Source organism: Gambusia affinis, linkage group LG11 (genome assembly GCF_019740435.1).
Source record: "Gambusia affinis linkage group LG11, SWU_Gaff_1.0, whole genome shotgun sequence".
Lineage (NCBI taxonomy): Eukaryota > Metazoa > Chordata > Actinopteri > Cyprinodontiformes > Poeciliidae > Gambusia > Gambusia affinis.
Genome location: NC_057878.1, coordinates 1414893 through 1432531, shown reverse-complemented (window position 1 = coordinate 1432531; position 17639 = coordinate 1414893). Strand labels below are relative to the sequence as shown.

Genomic DNA, 17639 nt, shown 5'->3' with positions numbered 1-17639 from the left:
GGGGTATGTGTGTGTTGGTGTGTGTGTGCCCGCACCTGACAGGAAGTCATTCTGAGCATCCAGGATGTTCTGGATGTGTTTGATCCAGACCTGCTTGGTGTCGACGTTGGCGGCCTGCAGAGTGAAGCGCTCCGATGAGCTGCGAGAGAACATGACGAATTTGCAGGCATCGTTGTCGACAGTTTCCTCCAGTCCCAGGTTGGTCACCTGTGGGGGGATCAGTAACAATAGTTATGCCGATCATTCAGCAGCCATTTTGTGTTTGAATGAATGAATGAAAGAATGAATATCTACCCATCCATCTATCAATCTATCTATCTATCTATCACAGCTGTTCAGTCATCTTTAAGTAAAATGCTATGAACGTCTCCACGTCTGGCATCAGTCAGTGGAATATCTGACAGGATCCTCTACCCACCTTAATGGACTTTTTGAACTGGTAGCCAGGTGTGGATGAGCCTTTCCTGAGCAGTTCACTGAAGATGACGATTTGCTCAAAGAGGAAGACTCTGCGTTCTTTGGATCGTGACAAGACTCCAGCATCTTGTTCCATCACAAAGAAGGTTTCCTGCTGCAGCAGTTTGCCCTGATTGGCCAGATTTCCCTGCAGAGACAACCAGGCTGGCTTTAAAAGCTGAGGTTTCAGAAGGACTCCAGTCAGTGAAATGTTGGCATGATAACACACCTCATATCCCTGAAGCCGGCCCAGATTCATCATGTCGTTGCAGAGCTTAGGAACCTCAGACATCAACGCCACGGCTTTCTGTCATGTGAGACAGAAAACAGTCCTGGGATCTCAGAAAAAATACCCAAACATTCTAGATGCAGGCTGAACTCTACACACAAAGTATTCTCTCTCTGCATGAGATTTGGTTTACCTCGATTTGCTTACAGTCGATGCCAGCCTTACAGCTGTACTTCAGGTAGTCCTAAGAAGAGACATTAGCACCCAGTCAACAGTGACTCGAACAGGTTGCTTATCAAGCTACAGTGCCTAGAAAAAGTGTTTATACTCCTGGAAAAAAATCACCAACTTCAACATATTTTAGGTATTAGGAAAACACAAAATACAGATAATGAAGAGGAAGAAAAAGGGGTTTCATTTTAGAAATGTAGCATGACCACAGAGTGTGTTGCAAGTACAGAGAACAGATAGTTTGTGTTTATAACATGTGTGTTACAAACACACAGCAGTGTTTGTAAAGGTTATGAATACATTTACATGCTCTTCACACTGTGTTTGCCGGCTCTGGAACATTAAATAGAAAAAGCAACATTTGTGTAAAATAAATGTAGCGTGCTGTTTTAGTGTTTGGTACCTTTAGCAGCAGCTGGTATTTGGTAATTCTCTGGATGGGTTTAATGAGGAAATCACTGATGGTCAGTTTAGACTGAATGTCCTGCTGGATCCCCTGAAAAGCAGAACATTAACAACACAGAGATCTGGTGTTTGATCAGATGCTTCTGAAAAGTACATCAGTCACAGAAATGATCATGGGACAAGAACAAGTAAAAAAATGAAAATGTTAACAAGGACTGATGTGACTCACTAATAAAAAACTGAAAATCATGAGGGAATCATGTATGTTAAGATAGTCAGATAATGATAATAAAAAAAGCCTACGTACGTCAAAGAATTTGTCATATTCTGCAACGATGTACTCTGATTTGGGTTTATTCTGACAGTAAACCACATACATGTGCAGTCTTCTCTCCTGCAACACAAACATGAGGTCTTCACACAGTTCAGCGCAGGAATGTTAGACATCCTTCTATTCCGTTTTTACTCACATGCTTGATGAAAAGTTCTGGGAGGAGCCCGTTGTCATCAACACACTTCTCAAGCTCTCCTACGAAGAACCTGAAGCACACCAGAGGAACGTCAGCAGCAGATACAGACGGTCCATCAATGCTTCCAGCCCCATCTGGGAGACTTACTCTCTGTGCCAGTCATAGATGCGGTGAATGTTCCCAAATACTATTTTCTCTTTTCCCTTCATGTCCTCTGGAACGCCCTTCTCTTCTATCCGCTTTATGAATCCCTGCAGAGAGACAGAAAATTACGGTGAAGCTGCTGTGTTCTGCTTTGCCTCACCAAAGCCTGGAATGGAATCCTTACCTCCACCACGATTCCCAGGTCTTTGACGTAGTCCTTCTCTGTCTGAATGAGCTCGTTCAGGACAAACCTGAACACACAAACCACAGCATGGACACATCAGTCACATCATTATCATCTGCAGTGATGCTACGGATCACTGCAGTGTAGAAGAAAGTTAGCCTGAGTACTCACGTCCGGTGTCTCATAGCTTTGGCTTTCTGGTCCTGTTCAGAGCTCCGTGCCTGAACCGGTGTGTGTTGTTCCGGTGGAGATGGAGGGGTGAAGCCTGGGTACGGTTCCACCGTCTGAACAGGAAACAAGCAACACTATTCATGCACAGGGCTACAAAGTCAGCCTTCAGTAACCTGAAGAACATTTTTAGATCTAAGGGACTAAAGTCCCAGCAAGATCAAGATGAAACTCGTCCAGCAGCTGGTCCAGAACGCTGCTGCATCCAGGAAGAATGGTCAGGGTGCTGATGTTTCTGAACAGCAGGGGGCAGCAGTGGTGAAGGGATCTCTTCTGCAATCAGCTGATAGGTCAACACTATCAGCTGATTGCTGAACAGAGAGCAGTCTTGCAGCTAACTTTAAACAAATGTCCTCCAGGAAAACAACCCACTGTGTCTCGATCAAACATAACATAACATCCCACAGCATCTACTGCAGCACTGTAGCCATGTTTTACTAATGAGACACAGGATTACATTGCATTTGAAATGTGCAGATGAAACTTCGCTAGCAACAAAGTACAGGAAACAAACAAAATCACAGTAATAATGACTAGGAGAATCAAAGTGGAAGCTGATATAAATAAACTTAGAGGACTCAGCGGCCGATTCAAACCCAGCTAACAGACACGGTGTTGCTCTGTGTCAGACAGCAGGATGCCTCTTTGTTCTTAACATATTATGATGAATTTGCTCCTTTACTTTTTCATATTTAGATTTTTTTAAGAGTTGTACAAAGTTTTCCTAATGTACAATAGTATTAAATTACATTTAAGTTAAGTAACTATGGTGATTATGATACTTATGACTAGAATTTATTGTGACTGTTGCATGTCTACAGAGACGCTGTGTAAAGAAAAGTTGGTGGCTTTTTGGCTGGCTGTGAGATCAATCTGTTCACTACATTAAGACTCCGAAGGGCAATTCATTTACAACAAACAGTGGTGATGGCCAACACACACACACACACACACAAGATTTTACATGACAAGAAGATTGATCTAAGACAAATGTTACAAAATAAAATTAATAAATAAAAGTTTGGGCTAAAAATTACTTGAACTGCAGTAATACAAAAGTGACCTCAAGCCAGGGCATTAAATCTACAGTTAAAGAAACATCAACAAAAAACAAAGCACCAACTGTGGGGATAAAAGAGTTTGTTCTGTTTCTTCTACAGCCACATAAACCAGATCTCCTTCCTGAAGGGAGAAGATTGAAGTGAGTGAAGAGGATGAGTTGAATCCATCAGAACTTTTGTGGGCTTTGGGCACTGATCTGGACTTAAATGGCTTGATTCTTGTTCTAAAACTAAATATGGTAAGTACTTTGTGGCCAGTTGTTTTTCTGCTTCTGATTGAGGATAATTCTGTTCTCTAGCTGGTGACTCACCATCTTGGTTTTAACCAACTTCTCTATGGCGCTAACCAGCTCTGCAGCGCTGGGGACGTCAGAGGACGACTGCAGAGATGTTAGCAAGGATGAAGACTTTGTGAGGAAGACAGAAGGAGCAGCAGGTTAGATTGGAAGGAAAGGAGGGAAACCATAAGAACCCAGTTACAGTTATATTCCATCACAACAATACTGAAAACAAGGAAGAAGAAAAGCAAAGATGAAAAGAAAATCTATGTAAAAACTCATATAAAATCTTCAGATGTGGATTTTTTTAGATACATCAAAAGATGTGGTCACTTGTTTAGTCAATAATGAAAATGTAAGAGTTAGAGTATAAATGAAGATGTAGAAATATTTAATTCCAAATAATGTGAAGTCTGAGAAAAATAAATTGAGATTTAAGATTCTACTGGACAGAATGTTGGTGTGAATTCAAAGCTGAGGTGAATAAACTCTCAGAGAAACCAAAACCTCCTCTGGTACCTTTTCTTCTGAAGCTGAGGGGTCCTTCATGATCTCCATGGGTGGAGGAAGAGGAAGGTGGGGCTCATCGTCTGGCTCTGGCTCCTCCTCTCCACCACTCTGTATCCCAGGAGACTGCTTTGATGGAGGGTTCCCATCCTTGATGCTTACTCTCTGGTACAAGAGACACGGAACAGCTAATGAAGGATCTTCACCTTACTGATTCATGAACAGCAGTAAATCATTACAACTCAGTGGTGGAAGCTCATATAGCAAATTAAACCGTGTGAGAAAATTGCTCTCACTAGAAATCTAACAAAAAAAAAAAAAAAAAAAACATAAATCACAGAAGCACAGGAGTAGTATTATACATTGTTCAGATGCATAGCAAAATGTTATAGCACGATCAATAACTATGTTAACGTCAGTTGTTATAAAAATGTATACAACAAATATAAATAAAAAGAAATATGACTTTATAATTTAACGCCTTGAAATTGGGCCTCTGTCACTTTATAAACTCCTCTCTCTGAAGCTCCGCCTTCAGGAAGTCATGTCAACAAGACTCCTCTATTAACCCTTTAACAACGTTTCTACCAGTGTCAGCTGATGCGCAGTTCCACTAAGAGTTTACTAATTACTGCTAGTTAGTCTGAAAGAGTTGAGTGGAGGAGTCACAGGGTGTGTGTGGGGGGTCGGAAGGACTGCTCTAATAGATGGAAACTTGGAAACTGCAGCTCCAAGGAGGAGCTTCATCTCGAAGGCGGAGCTAGGTCCACCGAGGTGTTTGGCACAGCTGTGAGATTAAGGGAATGAAAGAACCAAGGCAAAACTCCAGGTATATTTTGATGTTAATATGATGTAAAGCTAAACAAAGTTGATTTTACATAATACTGCCCCTTAATGTAGGTTTTTAAAAAAAGCAAGAGAACAGCAGCAGCTGCTTATGAGAGCATCTTAAAACAATTTGACCTGGTTAAGTTTTTGGTGGCTCCAGTGGAGTTTACATGACACCTGCTTGGCAAGAAGGACAGAAAGGCTCAGTATTATTCTTTTTAGGAAAATTGCTTTTGGAGAAATGTGCTTCCACTGAGTAACAAGCTGCTACTCAATGGAATCTCACTCTGATGATCATCGGAAATTTTAACAAACACATTTAAGAAACACCTAATGAAACGGATTATTAATAAGAGCTGTAAACATTTCACGCACTATCCCTTTAATAAATAAATTCTTGAATAAAAAAAAGAATATCAGAATGCAATGAAGAAAATTGATTTTTTCAGAATGTGTTCATTGACTTTGCCAAAGCTCTGTAAATGTATGATATCTGGACTGTAGAGTGTGGCATGTTGACTACTACATATTCTGTAATGCACACCGGCAAAGTAAAGCTGTGTATATGACTCTGAATTATTGAACTCAAGTATTGTTGCCCTAATGCTTTAATAAGGGAACCTCAGCAGCATCCAGTAGTGGCAGTAAGTGAATGGATCTGTGCTGCAGAAAAAGATCTGCTGATGTCCCGTTTGTCGCTCAGCTTACAGGGAAATCTGATGTATCCACATCTTTGTTTGCATGTAAACCAGGAAGTTGAGATCTGATGACCCAGGTCAGATTTTAAAGCGGGGGTTGGGGGGTGTTTACTGAAGTCAGCCTTAATCTGAACCACCAAGAACTGATGCTAAATACCAGCAATAACTGGGTCTGGACACTGGGAAAAGATGTCAAGTCAACTGTGGTGTGACTTGGAGAGCTGGTGTTCAACAGCTGACAGGAATTATTTAAAGTTTTTCCAGGGCTATTTTTTTTCCTCTCTCGGTGTTTCAGTTTTAACGCAGACTTTGATTATTTCAGGCTTTTCTGGGGCTGACCTACAAAGAGCCTGATGAGCAGCAATGAGTCAAAATGCGACTCCACAGACGCAGAACTACATTTTTTCCATATATCAGTATCATGGAAACGCACTTAAGGCCTGTAACTCTGTGTGCAAGTGTGTGTGTGGGCGTGTGTGTGTCAAGCAAATAAAATCTCTCCCTCACAAAAAGAGGAACTTTCTTTGTTTACTTTCCATGCTGTAAATGCAAATGAAGTTATTATATAGCTTTACAACAGGAACGGGTGTTTATCTTTAAACTCTGGAGTCAACAGTCAAAACAAAAACAACAACTTTTGAAGAAGAACAAAAGCAGGATAACAGGGATTATTATGTCATTTGGAGACTTTTTTTTATTTTAGTTTTTAACCTTTGTTTCTCCATAAAGTTCAAATGTTTACTGTAAATCTAATATTTTCTTTAACAGCAGGTTCAAGCCTCAGGTCTCACTGCTTACCTCTTCATTGTCCTCCTTTCCTGGCTGACTGCGTTCATTAGCCTTTCCACCACCATCTCTTCCAGAACCAAGTTCTGGAAAAACAGAAGGGCATATTTTTCTAAAGTGATAAAAGCAGCTAATAGGTGTATCAACGTTTGTCTAGAAAAATCCATGTTGCTCCAGAACGGAAGCGTTTCAGCTTCACCCCATTTCTTTCTGTAGACAACTGAGATTTTGTGCATCAGTCTGAATGAATACAGATGCCAGAAGGAGCCGAGTCCCACCTGGCTTCTTCTGCTTAGTGCTCTGTGGTTTCTTGCCGGAGCTGATCCTGCGGCCTGAACTGGGCAGCCACTTCCACTTCTGGTTTCCAGAACGTTTGGAAACATTTGGAGAACTGGACTGAAGGGAGTTGAGGGACGGCTGCGGCTGCAGGTTCGCTACAGACTCGGTCTTCCTGTCAGAGCTGCTCACATGGTAGTTTTCTGAAAACACACACACAAAAAAGAAAAAGAAATCAAATTTTGCACATGGGAAAAAGTTTTACCAGGACCAGTGATGAAATTCTAAAATATTTCAGACATGCAATAAAATTCAAACAATTAAGCCATCATGTTTTATATTTTATATATTTGTTGATCATGGATACTGTTTCCCAACACTGCTTAGGTGAAAGCTCCAAGTTGTTCATATGTTGAGCTTGTCCAGCTGCATCTCTCTGCCTGACTTGATGCTGGACAGGTCAGAGTCTCAGCCAGGATCCCAAAGGGTTTGAACATTTTAGACCAAGTCACTGGATCTATGCTCTTGTCTTCATCTTCATTTCTGAGACAACAGGTTTATCATCACAGTTTCCAGTAAAACCTGTGCTGCCAGTAACCACCAGCATTGTGAGGGCAAAAAGAATTTTCAATAGGGGTTACAACCAAGCATGGCCTTGAGAAAAATGCTCACCACACCTGAACAAGCAGCAGGTATGTCAGAGGGAAAGGTCACTGAAGACGGAACATACTGTTTCACAGCATCCTACTGCAGAACTTACATCACATTCCACTGTCCAGAGACTGACCGAAAATGTCCTACTGAGAGCATGTTAAAACCATACAAGCCATGTTAAAAGGGACCATTAGTTGGCAAATTCTTCTCTTATGTAATTTGAAAAAAGAATATCTCCTACACCTGCATGAACAATCGTCTGCAGTCTAAAATCAGAAGCAACACGTCTCAAAGCTTGTTGAACCTGTCCAGTTCCAGTCAACTTACACTTTCACTTTTCAAGGTTAAAAATAGAGACTTCTGGTTTAGAGTGAAGATGAAAGTAAAAAGACTTACATTTTAGTTTGCCGTGCGCAAGAAGAACTTGGGCAAAAGACAATCATTTCCAACATTATTTTCTTCATTAAAAGGCCAAATTTGGTCTAATATTAATCTTTAACAGAAGCTGATGACTCACCAGGGGACACTTTAATGGTGAACTACAATCAATTAGTTGGATAAAGAAATTTGACTCATCTAATAATTTGATCCCTTACATTTTTGTAATACACCTTTTTAAAATGTTACACCAAGTGGTCTAACTACCAGATGTTGCTCTATGTAAAAGTGATGTTTCCTTATTTCATTTCTATTGCTTGTTGTTCTACAACAATGAAATGTTTCTCTCAGATTGGAAATGTACGTTGTGGCATTGAAAATTATTTGCAGTGTTACACATTTCTTTTGTTTTGATCTCAAACAAACAAACAAACAAACAAAAAAAAAACAAGATAAATAAATTTAAAAACAAAAGTTTTCAAATGACAATTTCATTCATTAGCACAAAATGGTCTCCTGACCAACCCTATTTCAAAAGATAATTTACTGTCAAACTTTTTTAACAAGTTATGACAACTATGACAAAACAAACACTGTCATCAAGATTTTATGACATCTAGTTTGCCAAGCCTTAGAGAGCTAAAGTAACCCCATAGAATCACACTACCACCACCTTGTCTGTATAATGTCCTTTCTGAAAGGGTTTAATGCTTTGACAGAAATTCAGCCACTAAAAAGTTTCAGTGTTGTCTCTTTAGTCCATAGTACAATTTCTTGGGATAATCAAGATGTTCTTTTCTTAAATATGAGATGATGTGTTAAGTTCTTCTGGCTCAGCAGTGATTTTAGATGTCAAAAATACCATTTTACTCCAGCCTCTTTTTGACTGTTGAATCATGAACTCAGACCTTAATTACACTAAGCCAGGCCTGCAGAGCTTTAGATAATGGATGCTCAACTCCAGTCCTACAGGCCGACCATCCTGCAACTTTCAGATGCTTCCCTGCTCCAACACACCTGAATCAAATGAATGGTTCGATGTCAGGCCTGTTCAGAGCTGAATGACTGTTGGTGAGGGAATTCAGCCATTTGATCGAGGTCTGTTGGAGTAAGGATGCATCTAAAAGTTGCAGGACGGTGGCTCTAGAGGACTGGATTTGGATTTAGACTGGATTTAGATGTTCTTCTGTGACCTCCTGGATGAGCCGGGGTTCTCTTGCAGTAGTTTTGGTATGTTGGCCTCTCCTGAAGGGTTTTCCACTGTCTGATGTTTTCTTCATTTGTGGATAAGAATTTTCACTGTGGTTCATTGGATTCCCAAAGCCTTAGAAATGGCTTTGTCTAATGTCAGTGACCACTCCTCATCTGATGTAGAATATCTTCTGATCAGGGCATAATGTGTTGGTTTTGAAAGCGTTACCAACTACTTTATCTGGTCATGTAGGTTCTATGGAAGTTATTTATTGATTCTGCATCAATCACTAATTCAGTCTTGGTTAGACTGGAACATTTATTTAAAAAGATGTGACCATATATTGGAATGGATTAAATTTTTTATACTTTTCCCACAGCACTGTATGTGTCTATGTGGATAAAGAAATTACAGGTATGTAAAGAAGACATGGGAACATCATGCTCTGTTTAGCTCATCTGTTACTATGAGATGAGCATTATGATTTTAGTCAGCTGTCAGACAAAAACCAGCTTAATACATTTCCTGTTGCAAAAACTAAAAACCTACTTCAGTCATTCAGTTTTTAGCAGCTGGTCTCAGGTCCGATGGAGATAAAATGACTCCCATGCTTCTCCTTATTGAGCTGTGACAGACTCGCTTTTTTCCTCCCATTCTAACCACATGAATCACATTAAACTAACAACTCAATGCGATTTCATTTTTCTGTGTGTGGAATAAGTTTGAATGTTCCAGTTCAGATGAACTTTGTGGTTCCATCCAGAAACTGTTGAGCCCATCTGACAGTGTGGCTATCAGCAGCGGTCATGGAGTGCTGTGGATCAACTGCTAGCAATGCGCTGGAGCTGCTGCGGAGTTTGCTGCGTCAGTGACCACTCCTGGTCACTGACGCAGTTCTGGACATGTTCCATGTTCCACAAAGCCTGCTAGTGTCAGATGAATTTAAAGATGAAGGATCAATGCAAAGATAATTTTTTTTTTACTATGACAGTTTTTAAGATAATGGGAAACATAAATAGGCTCTGAAAACTCAAACTGCCTCTGAATTTCGAACAGGGTTAACGTCCTGCTGTGGATAATTTGCAAAGAAAATATGTGGTGATTTTAGGTCTAACAAATACCTGTTGACTAAAGATTATTACTGGAAAAAATACTCCAGGAAAAAAAACCCAAGTTGGTTATTATAGCTCATAGATCCAAAAATAGTTTTATTCCTCCTGGTTGTCTATGGAGAGAAGGGCGTCCATTTATGTTTCATAATGAATGAAGAAGTTAATGTTAATCCCCTAGAAAACAAAATGAGCAGCAGGAGTGAGAGCCTGCTGTTTTTGACTTTCTAGAATAGAAATAGAATAGAATAATTTGGATGTGCTAGTACTGGTGGCAGCATGACTACAATTGATCATTCTATTCTATTTAACAAATGAGCTAACAGGAAAAATACTAACTAACTTGCATGGTTTAATGCTACCTTTCAGAGAGACGATAATATCTAAACTTGTCATTTCACAAACTCTCCCCATCACCATGGAGATCTCAGGGATCCATTCTAGGAACTACTTTTTTGTTCATATAAAACTATCTACAGCAGCTTTATACTCATCCATTCACCTCTATGCAGATGGCATTCTTTGTGGCCCATCCCCAAAGAACTTCAAGAGAGTTTTAATAAAATTTTGCAATCTTGGTCTTTCAAAGTTTTTTACAGTCACAGACACTTTTAAACATCACCAAATCAAATGGTACAATTATTGGGCAAATTCCTGAATATACGGTAAATACTTGGGAATTTGGCTGGACAGATGTCTCTCATTCTCGCATCAATAAGTTACAATCAAATATTGAGTCTGAACTTGGATTTATCCATCACATGCGTTCATCTTTCACTTCCTCTGTTAGGAAAACGCCGGTCCACATGACAATCATGCCCATGTTTGACTATAGTGATGTCAGCTATGGATCAGCTCTTGGCATACAAGTTGTATTACTTTGTTCAAATCTTAAATCCAAACACATTTACCTCTGGAACACAGATGCCATCTCCTTCCCAGTGAAGTTGATGACTGAACATTCCTGGCCATTTACTTGCATATTATTATTTGAAGAAACAAATATGGTAACTTCAGCCACCCAGAGTTACAGCCAAGGATAAACCAGACCTTTGTGGATATACAATTCTCTTTCTGTTATCTTGGCTGTTCCCCCCCCCCCCCCCCAAAATCACAATATAAAGTGTTTTTAATGTGTTGCCTTAAAATACATCTAGTGTTGTCTTTGTTCTCATTTAACTCAAATGTCTTTACATAACCTATCATAAATATACAAAGCCATGACATCATCATCTGGGCTTTCCCAAGTTCTTAAAAGGCATTGTGATTTTAGTCTATGTATACTTCTGAAATTAAAGAAAAAACAAATTCTCATTCTGTTATTTATCAAACAAATAATATTGGAAATCATGATTAACCCCAACCAGGAACACGTACATACATGTTAAATGCCTTTTGTTGCTCACATTTGTAACACTAACCCATGTGATTCTTAGATTTTGGTCTTAGCTGCAGTAAACATCAGAATGCATCAGTAGACCTACAGCTGCCATGTTTATGTTCCTACCATCAGGTTTTATTTTATTCTTTCTTCGTCTAACTGAGGTTTGTCTTCCAGTTACTGGGTCGCATTTTTCATTTATCGAGTCCATTCTGTCCCCTCCTATGTGGCAAAGGAAGATATGGCTGCTGGTGTGTTTACCTTATTGGACTGTGTCAGCAGCAAAGCCCAGATAAAACTATTCTAAACATTAGCTGTGCTGAACAGTGCTAAGGAGGCTTTCCACCGACTCTGATAACACAGAACCACACAAGACAAACGGTTTACATATTATATGTAATTTTATCTGTATAAACAACATCAGTTGTTTGCATCAGCTCAATGTTCAGGATAGTGGAGAAGTTTTTATTCAGCCATGAGAACTAAAACTCCTCAGACCTAAATGTGAGAAGATGCAAAATATTCCTGACACCAAATACTGCTGCAGACATAGCTATGTGTTGGTAAGTGAGAAGGCAGGTCAGAGGTCACCTCATCACCTGGAAGTGTTCTTTTATGCTTTCAGCACAATAACAGCCAGTCACTGAGAGGCTGCGGCAGCTGCCTGACCACAGAAACCCGTCAAAACCTCACTAGTCACACTATAACTAGAACTGTCATGATGTCATCATCTCCTCCCACAGGCAGAAGTGATACTGCAGAATGCTATGGTCAGCTACTGGAAGAGACACACTCCAGTAGCTAACTGGAAATCTGTTTCCCTTTCCCTCATTCTTTGGATGACATCTTAAACACTATTTTGGAAAAAGTAAGTAGAAACAACAACCTTATAACCAGACATACATTTATAAAAGAATGATCTCTGCACCTGTGGTCTTTGTGCCAAATGTCCCATTTTGCAGATGCACCAGAATAGAATAAATACAGAAGCAAAGAAACTTTAAACTTCATTTTCACAAAGAGCATGGCAGAAAAGTATATTGGATCCACCTGATTAGGAAAAAAAAAAAAAGAAGAAAAGTTCCAATAGTTTTGACAGAATTTTATGTGAAAAACCAACACAAAGTGGAACATAATTGTAAATGGATAAATTTATATATTGCTTTCCAGTCATACTGAGCCACATCTACCCAATAACACTCACAGTAACACTGAACAACATAACTGCTGAGCAGTGTTGTTGAGTTGCATGGGTTTTATTTAATATCCCTAAATAAAACATGATGTCATCAGCAAATTGCCTTCGAAATAATCCAAGAAGCAATCTGAGTCCAAATGCAGTTGTTCTGTTTAGAAACTGAGGTTTGTTGATGTTTACAGTTTAACACATGCTGTGTGGCAAAAAGCTAACAGCACATCCCTCTCAAAACATCCCTACACTGAAATATGGTGGGGGAAGCATGATGCTGTGGGGATGCTTCTGTTTAGCTGGTTAAAGATTATGGATGAAGCTAAATAATATCAGGGTTTAGTTTATAGACAGACCTACTAAAGAAGGGCTTCAATCAAAGCTTAGAGCATGCTGCAGTGGTCCAGTCAAAGTCCAGATAGCAATTTAACTGATGATCAGTGAGAAGACTGAAAAATTAGTACAACAATTCAGTACAACTGAGTTTGAGGCATTTGGTAAAGAATACCATTCCAGTAGTATAAAGTTGGAAGAGATATGCAGCATAAGCCGGCTGTAAAAAGCATTAAGTCAGGAGCTGAACAAAATAGACAACACTTTAGAATTTCACAAGTTTGAAAAAAAAAAGAAAAAAAGGTTTCTTCAAGTTCATATATTTGGATTTCTCGATTGGCCTATTTGTAAAAAGTAAAACCCTAGAAAAACTTGTGTGTTTATTAGGCTGAGTGAATTGGCTAAGCTGTACACTAACTGACCAACTGGTTGAACTGGAATCAGACTAAAAAAAATTTGAACATTATGTAACAGTGTATTGTTTCACCCCCTTAATCTATTGGTTATCACATAGCAACTACAGTGTTCACTAACGTGAGTAAGCATTCTGAGGAACAGAAATGGAATGTAATGCAAACAATCGACATTAGCAGAGATCCGTGATGGGGCTGGTGCTGTGATGTCAGCAGCAGCTTCACTACAACTCCACACAGACGGTCAGTCAGGTGAGACAACAAGGAAGCTTTTGTTCTGCAGCCACAGAAACACAGGCCATCTACTGTTAAAACTACCATCACTCACTACCTTTAATTTCTCTCTCACACACACATGCACGCCCACACACACACTCTGAAGCAGCAGACTGAATACAGTAGAACAAGGGCTTTTGTCCACTTCATGCACATCTGTACACACTTGATGTCATTTTATAAGTGCAACACACACTTATGAAATAAGTCTCAATGGCTCTAAAGACAGCACACAGACAGCTCATTTTCTGTTAATTAATTCTTTAATTAATGCTTGCCCCAACCACTGAGGTAAGCAGGGAATCGTACCTCCCTGGTGTGGTGTTGGGACGTATCAAACTCTCAACAGCTTGTAGTTCACATAACTACAGAAAGAGTTGGTTGATGATAATAGAATATGTTCATGTGGAGAAATTCAAATACATTTTCAGGTTCTCTTTTTCCCCCTCATTTGCATAGAACTGGATAGATTCCAAAATCCCATTTGCCAATGAATGCAAGCTTATTTGCTTATGATACTCAAGAAGCCTCACAAATCAAATAAGAAACATGTATTGAAGATATAAAACATCACTAATGTCTTTCACCTAAAAAAAAGGTTGAATGGACGTGATCCTTTGAGGCTGGACTGTTAGAATTCTGTACCAACAGAATCTTCCAAAAAGATTTTTTCCACATTTAGATAGTTGCCGTCAGACTGCAGCTTTTAGGAGGTTCCTAACAGAACAATGGAAGGCAGATCTTCTCTCATGTTGAACAGTTCTGGTTTCTTCTTTATTTTTGCTGTGCCATCATTATGACTAGTGAGCTGGAGAACCACACACACTGAATACCATTTTTCTTCTATATTATTCCTAATCTTGCATATATCACTGTTGTTACTCTATACTTATTGCTGTTTTCTGTTCAACCTTTAGTCACTGGCCTTCCATCCCGAACCTGGTTGTACTGGAAGAATATCAGAGTTTTAAAAAATGGCTACATGTAAAATAAAAGCTCAAGATATTTCAATAAAATCAGTCGGAAAGTTTAAGATTGGGTCTAGATCAGTCTTCCAAATGAACAATGACAATAAGCTCACCAATAAATTAGCTACAAATTAGTTTGGGATTTACCATCACAGCACTGTTCTCAATCCTACAGAACAGTTTTTAATTACTTCTACAGGCAAAATCCCCAAAGCTATTGTGAGAAGCTTGTTATAAAACAACATTTGACCCAAATCATATCTTAAAAGGCAATTCTATCAAATGCAGAAATGAAATGTATGGAAGCATCTAAATTAGAAGAAAAAAAAAGAAAATTTTTAACAACTATTTTTGGGTCCCCTGACTGACATAAAACATGCAAACTGTAGTTTGAGTAACTGTAGTTTGTCTGTACAATGTATGTGAATATCAGGTTTCATAAAAAAATATATATATATATATTATACTGGGTTTCGACCATCATCAAGGGAATGTCAAACTCTGATCTGGAAAAAGATTCACCTCCCAGGTGTCCCCGTGGATACGAAGCTGAATAAGATGGCGTCCACATGTGAACCAGAGTGGGTGGCTTCATATGTAGTTCCGCCTCACAAACTGTCCCAACGCTGGCTGGGCTTCCTCCAGCAAATAGGAGAGAATCAGACCAATTCTGCAGTGATCACACCTGACACACACACATACACGCACACGCCCCCAAGCACTCACAACAACCACCCTGGTTACAACACAGTAAACAGAAACACAAACTGTAATTCTCACATTCAACTACATAGAATGGATGTGAGTGAAGAAGACGTTTTATCATAGATATTATAAATATAGAATGAGAAAAGCACAAACACCACATTCATACCGCCTTCCTCCCCACATGCTTTTGTGTCAATGACAGGAAGAGACACTAATCTGGGAAGATGACATTCCTCTCATACCTCCCTCTGCTCTCCGCCTTGCATATCTAGCAACAGAAAGCTCAGTGGATACATGTGATGGAGGGAAGGCAACCTCAGAAAATAGAACTGGAGAAAGAAACAGTGAAAGTTATTACAGACTGCAGCAGCAGCATGTTTCTTCTTTGATTTGTTTCTGAAAAACCTAATGCAGGTAAACCAAGATAGACATTTGCTTACAAGCTGTTTACAAGAATCTGATTAAATCTACATATTTACGCATATAACCTCAGCAATCGCTGCTAAAAGAGCATCAACCACAAAAAGTAGCTTTATCCAAGAATTTAAAGTCAAAACTAAAATTAAGTCAGTTGAGTTTCTGTATGGATGTAAATGGAGATTTGTTGCCCTGGGAAATAAATTGGCCTGATGCATTTAAGTCAACACAGCAGACAACAACTGAGTTTGAAGAACATTTTTACTGAAACTTTTGGAGAGACATTTTCCCAGTCTGAATGGCAAAGGGTTACACATGAGCTCACCCACCATATTTAGCAGAAACATGATTAACAGTGAGACATGACTGCTGATGGGAATCTGTCCAACCACTGAATAATGACACGATTTAACATTTTTAGTAGAACTTGTGAAACAAGGGTTGGGTCAAGTTAAATTGATTTAAACTCCCTGGCTACTGACTAGGTGTACATGTTCAGCTGCTCAAGACAAACAGTGACTCAACCAACCACAGGAATGTAGATGTGGTCAAAATGACTAGCTGAAGTTTAAAGAGCATCAGAATATAGAAGGAAGAGGATTTAAGAGTCTGGACATAAATGTAGCATGATACTTTGTTCCAGATAAACTGGTCTGGAATTCAAAACTGCATCAGAAACTTTATATATGAAACAGATTAAAATTATCATTATTATTATTATTAACTGAAACTTCTAATTGCACTGGCTCTCTAAAATGTTTCTTACAAAAAAATGTTGAGTGATTCAATAAGCCTCAGTGTCCGGCAGCAATGTTCACATGTTGGGATCAGATTTTGTCATAGCTAAGCAATATTGTCTTGAAACATTATTGGTCAACTAGTCTCAGCTGACCATGGCTGACCAGGCACCAAGTCACAAAGCTCAGACCATCCACACCTGTTTTATTTAACATCACAGTCAGTTCACTGTACTCCCATGTACTCCATAGTAACCAGATCTCAATCCAACATGGCTTCTTCAGGATGTGGTGGAATGGGACATGCTAACCATGCTAACAGCTACTGCCACAACTGTGTGACACCAACATATCAGCAATTGACAACAATCTCAGAAGATGTAAACTACTTTACCCCTTAATTAGTAAAGTAGATCATGTTCAGTTAACGGTTAACCAAAACAAAACAGAAAAAATGTAATAATTACAAAAGATTTGATTTATTATAAACTGCAAACTGTAGTATACAAGACTTCTGGCCTTGTATCCTTGACTCAGTTGAACTCATAATTTTTAATGCTGCATGCTGATTCACACATGTATGTGTGAATGTATTTCTGGAGAACAAAAGTTGCCAGAGTTAATCAGTGTAAAGTTCAGTGCAACAAATTCTATCTGAATCTTCCTACTAACTTCTGGGAGAAAGCGATGCTCTGCTTGGTGAAGAAAGAAAGCAAAGGCAAAGTTGTGAAGGAGAAGTTCTTGTGGTCAGAAATGATACTTTGTGACAGGACTCTTAACAGTAGCCTTTATGAAAACTCATATTACAGGAAACAAGTTTCAGATTAAAAAAGGGGGAATTTACTTCTAAACCTTGAGCCTAAGTCAGCAGCAAGGATTGCATCACAGATCATGGAATATTTAATATTTTACAGGGTTTTATGGATATACAACACCTCTGCTGATGAAGCGAAATGATCAAGGCCCTTGTTAAGGAAAGTAAAATGATTTAAATGTGGCCCAGTTCCCAATGTTTGGGTGTGTGATCAGCACATCTTTGAAAAACATTTTGTTTTTCAAATATTCTGAATCCGATGATTCCAGGGTTAAACCACCGCTTACAC

General features: G+C 39.1%; 1 protein-coding gene across 5 annotated transcripts in view; it reads right to left on the bottom strand.

Moving 5' to 3' along the window:
• The window catches only part of kalrna (kalirin RhoGEF kinase a), a 141991-nt gene that overhangs the window by 20357 nt on the left and 103995 nt on the right, over positions 1–17639 (bottom strand). For 4 of the 5 annotated variants that reach the window (XR_006372045.1, XM_044130993.1, XM_044130995.1 and 1 more), the window contains 14 exons: positions 6784–6984; positions 6518–6591; positions 4206–4358; positions 3720–3815; positions 2291–2403; positions 2120–2186; positions 1939–2042; positions 1792–1861; positions 1629–1715; positions 1320–1412; positions 879–929; positions 686–763; positions 419–604; positions 36–207 (listed from right to left, as the gene is read on the bottom strand). Coding sequence is in view for 4 of the 5 variants with exons in the window: in XM_044130993.1 (XP_043986928.1) it covers positions 36–207; positions 419–604; positions 686–763; positions 879–929; positions 1320–1412; positions 1629–1715; positions 1792–1861; positions 1939–2042; positions 2120–2186; positions 2291–2403; positions 3720–3815; positions 4206–4358; positions 6518–6591; positions 6784–6984 (1545 nt within the window). In the remaining variant the exon portion in view is untranslated. The remainder of the gene's footprint in view (positions 1–35; positions 208–418; positions 605–685; positions 764–878; positions 930–1319; positions 1413–1628; positions 1716–1791; positions 1862–1938; positions 2043–2119; positions 2187–2290; positions 2404–3719; positions 3816–4205; positions 4359–6517; positions 6592–6783; positions 6985–17639) is intronic. The other variant, XM_044130994.1, reaches the window with a different exon arrangement.